At 37.8% G+C, this 5349-nt stretch overlaps 1 protein-coding gene and 1 pseudogene across 1 annotated transcript; one reads left to right on the top strand and one right to left on the bottom strand.

Annotated features, from left to right (window-relative positions):
• Nucleotides 1-3547: 3547 nt before the first annotated feature.
• On the bottom strand, nt 3548-4900 carry LOC104608807 (expansin-B15-like; annotated as a pseudogene).
• Nucleotides 4901-4938: 38 nt separating this feature from the next.
• LOC148790761 (uncharacterized) lies at nt 4939-5349 on the top strand. Its single transcript, XM_088890353.1, has one exon. The coding sequence runs from the start codon at nt 4939-4941 to the stop codon at nt 5347-5349; it is 411 nt and encodes a 136-aa protein (XP_088746479.1).

Raw genomic sequence — 5349 nt, 5'->3', positions numbered from 1 at the left:
GAATGAGGGAGACAAGAAGAGGGAAAGGGAAGAAGACACAAGAAAAGTTTTTGGTTTTCCCAATCCCCCCCAAAATTTTTATTTGTTTTAATTAAAAAATAAAACAATTTAACTAACGTCTTTAAGTTAAGTCACCGTTAAGGGATATGTCGTGGCATCAATCTATTCACTCTAGGCAGGAAATTCCTGCTGAGAATGGGATGCCAAAGATTTATCCTTTGGAAAAAAGAGAGGTCATTTGATGTGGACTGCTTTACTTTATATATATATATATATAGTATAGATATCCTAATAAAGTATTTTTTTTAATAAATCCAGAAGGGGCTACACAAGACTGGGGGTAGCACGTGCCCAAAAAATCGCTAAAACAGGAAACAAATATAGTCAACAACGTGGTTCGCTTCCTGGAAAACATGCCTATACACTAGGCCCTTTTGAAAATGATTGTTCAGCTCCCAACATCCTTGAATAATGTTCCTTAGTCTCCATGAAGGATGAGAAGATGTTTTAGATAGGAAATCACTAGCTTTGAGTCACCTTCAATAATAATTAGATGGTCCTTGAAATTCAACGCCATCTTATGAACTTCCCATGCAGCCCATGCCTATGCTAAGTTGATGGTTGTACACCCAAAAAAGTAAGATTTAAGATCCACAACCACTCCAAGATGATTCCTTGAAATGCATGCTACCAAGCACACCTCACCCTCAATACATGAGGCATCGAAGTTTGTTTTAATCACACCAAACTCAGCGGGTGCCATGAAATTAGATTTCAAGACTTGCTGGAATTTTTGTTTTCTTTTCCCTTGGGATAGTTTAAATTTTCTAAATAGGCCTCATTAGACCTTTTTAAGACCACATGAGGATCAAATAAGTTATTGAGCGTCCTTTTTTTATTTCTGTTCTTCCAAAGGTGCCAAAGAATAAATACACACTTTTCCTTTAAGTGTTTTCTCCCGAGTTATACACAACAGCCATTGACATTCGAAACTCCACTTCTAAGTAAAATTTTCCATGGGAGCCTATTGTTTAGGAGGAGAAATAAAAAAGACTTTTAATTTTGGGGGGCAATTGATTCTCGAGACATTTGTATGGAAAAAATCCACTTTAGTACCTTGAACATTGAGGGTAGTGTCAAGTTAATATCTGAACTTTCAAACGTTACTGCAGTACCTAAACTTTCAAAAGGTGTCAATTTGGCCCCTGCCATTAATCGATTGACTGTCAGTTATCTGTTGAAAATGTCAAAACTATCCTTCAAAAGAAGACATTGTTCACTGTGTTCTACCTTGAGACTGAACCAGTAGAGGTGTTTGAGATTTTAGACTAATGAAGTCATTGTCTTTACCTTTAGATCTGAAACAATTCTTATGTAGTTATTTCTTTGCCTTCATTTATTGTTTCCTTCTATCATATTTCAAGTTTTTTCTCTCTTTTTCTTTGAAAATAATCAGTTCAGTCTCAAGATAGAAGACAATGAATAGTATCTTCTTTTGAAGGGTAGTTTTGACATTTTCAATAGATAACTAACAGTCAGTTGGTTAATGACAGGGACTAATTTGACACTTTTTGAAAGTTTAGGTAATGTAGTGACATGTTTGAAAGTTTAGGTACTAACTTGACACTACCCCCAATGTTCAGAGTACTAAAGTGGAATTTTCCCTTCCAATTAAAATTACCTCCCGAGTCAGTCCCACTACATTTTCAAATATTCTAAACAAGCTTTGTTACCGTATCATGCATATATAGATTTTCTCTATTGAAAATGCCATCATGACTAGTTCAATCTACGACTTCATTTTGGATCATAAACTCATTTTTCATCTTCTTTGAAAAATAAACGTGAAACAATTCATTCCACTTGATTCCCAAACATCAGATGAGGCTTCCGTCCGATTGAAAGGAAGATGGATCTACGAGCATTTAAAAGTACAGTTGGGGGTGGGGGCAAAGATGCTAGAACAAGGAAGTTTATCAAAACCTCAAGCAATAGTTTAGGACCAACTAAGGGTGTCAATGGACCAGTTTTGGATTGGACCTCGTTCAGTCCAAAATCAATTTGGATGGATTGGATGGACCAACAAAACATATTGGATTGGACCAATCTGGTCCAAAATATTTATTAGATTGGATTGGATCTGGTATGTCTGTAAAAAAAATTATATTGGATTGGGTTGGATTAAACCAATATCTGGTCCATTTATATAAGATAAGAATATATGTGTCAATGAACTGAGTTTGGATTGAAACCAATCTAAATCAAAATGAATTTGAACAGATTGAACGGTCCAGACATTGAATTGAACCAGTCCAAATTGATCCACAACATTCATTGGATTGAATTAGACCTGGTCCATTTATAATGGACTCACATTGGACTGGATCGGATTGGACCAAATCCAGTCCAATTGACACCCCTAAGACCAACCGAACTAGGCAACTACCAGGAACCTTTCAGTAGGGCTGATTTAGCCAAAAGCAAGGGGTTAATTCTTTATTTTTTTTATAATGGTGGAAGATTGGAATTATGGCAGGGATTAATTCAAATTTGGGTGGTTCGGCGGAGAAAACTAGAGACATGGCCCATTGGGCAACATTGTGAGATTCACGAGCACATGGTCCATATGTACGGTAGCATTACAAGATGAAAGCAAGATCATTATGTGAGTTGTGAAAGACCAGTAACAACTGGGCCATAAAAAAACCCCTAGTAGATGTAATGGGCTTCTGCTTTACTATTTGGGCCTGAGATGCAGAGGTGGTACTGGTAAGCACTACACCATTATATATACATCTCTTGCTTCATGCCCACCAGTCACACAACTTTGTTGGTGAATGCCAATGGTGAACCTGGGCCTATTCATAGATCCACTATTATATTATATATTTAATTTTAGGGAAAACTTTCGATTAATACCCTGTACTTTGGGATTAGTGCTACTTTTGTCTCTGAACATTAAAATGCGATAATTTAATATCCAAACTTTCAAAACATGACATTCCAGTACCTGCTGTTAACTAGCTGTTAACCACCTATTAAGTGGCATTTAAAAAAGATGCAAATGCCCTTTGAATGTCATCTAATTTTCTTTATCAATCATCCAAATATTGACAAAAAATTAACAGTCTCAAATCCTTGCCTCTTCTATTAAAAAAAGTTGGAATCACCAGAATGCTCACTCAAACATGACCCCAACTTTTTTGAATAGAAAAAGCAAAGATTTAGAACTGTTAATTTTTTGTCAATGTTTGGATGGTTGATAAAGAAAATTAGATGACACTTGAAGGGTATTTGTGTCTTTTTCAAATGCCACTTAACGGTTGATTAACAGCTAGTTAACAGCTAGTTAACAGCAGGTCATTGTCACGTTTTAAAAGTTTAGGTACTACTGAATCGTCACATTATAAGTACTACTGAATCGTCACATTATAGGAATGGGGAATTTCCCATATAAAACAAACCGGGGCTGGGCTGGATCCGCAACAAAATGAGGCCTATAATTAATTAATTTTTATAAAACTGATATTCAATACACCCTTGGTCTTCAAAAATTGACATGAGATCGGTATCTAAAGCCGGGCTTCCACCCTGCCGGAATTACATTGATCGCACTACTGTTTTGCCGGATTCAACTGCCCTCTTAAATCTGAGAGAGAAAGGAGCTCCCAATTCAGAGCTAGAGTTGAGCTTCCACACCGCACCCCCCAACTGCTGCATGGGAAGCCATTTATCCGAGTCTGTTGCCTCTCCAAGATCAACAGAGGCGATCGAGTCCACCATCTCCATTTTCGAATTCAACTACAACAGCGAAATAGAAAGGAATGGATCCAGAGTCGACGTGGAAGGCCAAAGTTACCCCTGGATAGATAGTTGCATTGCACTCTGTTACATAACAATATCACTATTAGTATATATAGTAACATATTAAGAAGATGATTTTTCCTGTTAAATTGAACTGAACCAAATCAAATTAGCTTCATTCTGTGAGAATACATGTACACCTTTGATACTGGATCTGCAAAGACCCAGCATTACGTAGTTGATCACTTTGGCCTGGATTCGCCATAGTTCCAAATGCAGTGCCGCTCATATCAAAATGAACCGGATCTGAGAGACAAGGGCCTCCGGGGCACTCGTCGGTAATTGTTACAGTTACCGGATTCCTTGAATATGCCGCATTTCCGGTACACTTTACCTGTTCTTAAACACAAAACAGTAGACACATGCATTTGCTTCAGTAACGCCCCATATATAGTAGTAGTACGCATCTAAATGAAACTGCAAGCTTAGATAAAAATATTTTCTAGCTTCATTCAGATCAAAACCCATGCAGTCGAACAGTTGAAAGTATAGTACTATTGCACTCGTTATAACGTGGATGTAGTGCAACTATTCACCACCTGATAACATTCTCCGCAGCCTTTGCCCGACTTAAATAGAGAAGGGCCTCCAGCTGATACCATGGAGGAAAAAGGAGCTTGCTCAACTGCATTTCCATATCCACAAGCTCCACCTGCGCAAAGTAAGTTAATAAACACTTAAGTATACTATAGAAAACATCTCTCTCATTCTCTCTCACACACACTCATATTACCATCACTTCCGGCGCCATGAGGGCTACCATACCATGTCCCTCGACCTGATAACCAACTGGAATCAGTGTTGGAGACATTAAAAAGTGTTAGCCAAGACAGGCACGTAACAGTAATGCAGTTGTAACAAACACTTGGCCAACTTGTTAGGCCCACTTGTCCACTTGATCCAAGTCAGTTATAACCTATATATATATATATATATAATAAATTGCATCACCGCATTACTCTCTCATCCGATACCATTTACGTATCTCATCGTATTCTTCTCCTCCTTTTGCATTTCTCATCGCATCCTTTTGCATATCTCATAAACAATTCTAAAGACATCAAGTTGGACACAATGAGTTCACCATATTATTTCCATCCGTCTAACAATCCAGGACTGATTCTTGTGTCGAATCCACACACTGGAGATAACTTCCACACCTGGAAGCATGCAATGAAGATTGCACTCCGTGAAAAGAACAAATATAAGTTTGTTGACGGTTCTTTACCACAACCACCATTGTCTTTGCCGGAAGAAGAGATCTGGAGTAAATGTAATTCCATGGTCGGCTCCTGGATTCTTAATTCATTGAAAAAGGAGATCCATCACAGTGTCACATTCATTGAATCTACAGTAGAAATATGGAGAGAACTTGAAGAAAGATTTGGTCAAGGTGACACATCCCACATATCTATCAGCTTGAACAGGATCTTGCGTTACTCTGATAAGGAGATCTCTCTATTGCTGCATACTTTACTTGTCTGA

This window comes from Nelumbo nucifera, chromosome 6 (genome assembly GCF_055504915.1).
Source record: "Nelumbo nucifera cultivar China Antique chromosome 6, China Antique-T2T, whole genome shotgun sequence".
Taxonomy (NCBI): Eukaryota; Viridiplantae; Streptophyta; class Magnoliopsida; order Proteales; family Nelumbonaceae; genus Nelumbo; species Nelumbo nucifera.
This window is presented reverse-complemented; position numbering and strand designations above follow the sequence as displayed.